Here is a 1,159-nt window from a genome sequence, read left to right on the forward strand (position 1 = left end):
ATCTAATACTTCTAATACTATATTAGTCTAAAAATTAATACATAAAATATAACAACCAATTTCAAGATGTCAATTTTATTAGCCACAAAAATCTAAAGTTGCATTTCAAATGTTTAGGTATGAAATTGATTACATTACCTTCAAGGCTTGTATTATACTGAGTGCTCCTTTCCCACGAATACAATTCCAACTTAAATCTAAGTCATTTATACCTTCATTTGTTGCCTGTCAAATAAAACCAGCCCAAAATTATGAACATTTCTTAGAATATTACTAAATGAAATGCTGTTACGCAAATTTTCAAAAATTTCCCATAAAATATTTGTCTGTAAATAAATCAATCAACAAATTCCTTGCTCTTGTAGATATTACAGCCTAGTTAATTACTTTGAACCCGATCTTCCCTTACACATGTTAAGATAGCTTGCCAGGCAAGGTAATATACGCCCACTGGCAGCTTTGATTTTGAACATAAATATTTAGCAGTACAGAAACAATCCCCAGTGTGAAATATTCAATTTTCAATCATACACTTCTTTTGAACTCTTTAGCACAACACTGAATAATATTGAGTATGAGTTATTGAAAACTCTAGAAGGCAAATATTCAATCTTCAGGACTGAATAATAAAACCAAGTTTTGTCAAAATCCAGAAAGAATCATGCCTTTTTGTGTTTAAGAGCTAAATTTGAAAGCGGTTTTTCAAAAGAACAAGGGCAATAACTCATACCAAATATTTTTCAATTTTTCTGTTTTTCAATACTGTTTATCCATGGGTGATAACAAAAAACACTCATACCAAGTTTCACCAAAATCCGTCATGAATTGCACCTTCTAGAGTGTTTACGAGCGTTTCAAGAACAAGGGCAATAACTCATAGTAAATATTTTTCAATTCGTCTGATTTTCAATAGGGTTCATCCTTGAGTGATTACAAACAACCATACCAAGTTTCATCGAAATCAGTCAAGAATTGTGCCTTATAGAGTGTTTACGAGCAATTGTGGACGGACGGACCGACGGAATGAGGTGACGACAATATACGCCCCCCATTTCATGTGTAATAAATAATAAAACTTGATATCAAATACCATTCTTTAATACCAAACGTTTCGTCAAAAAAGTTTTGACTTCATCAACAAACTACAAATGGTGGAAGG

General features: G+C 32.1%; 1 protein-coding gene across 1 annotated transcript in view; it reads right to left on the minus strand.

Annotated features, from left to right (window-relative positions):
• Positions 1-129: 129 nt before the first annotated feature.
• LOTGIDRAFT_176750 (hypothetical protein) overlaps positions 130-1,159 on the minus strand; it is a gene marked incomplete at both ends in the record, with an annotated part of 2,977 nt that continues 1,947 nt past the window's right edge. The window contains one exon of the mRNA XM_009058120.1: positions 130-225. Within this exon, the coding sequence (XP_009056368.1) occupies positions 130-225 (96 nt within the window). The remainder of the gene's footprint in view (positions 226-1,159) is intronic.

Source organism: Lottia gigantea (genome assembly GCF_000327385.1).
Source record: "Lottia gigantea unplaced genomic scaffold LOTGIsca_3222, whole genome shotgun sequence".
Taxonomy (NCBI): Eukaryota; Metazoa; Mollusca; class Gastropoda; family Lottiidae; genus Lottia; species Lottia gigantea.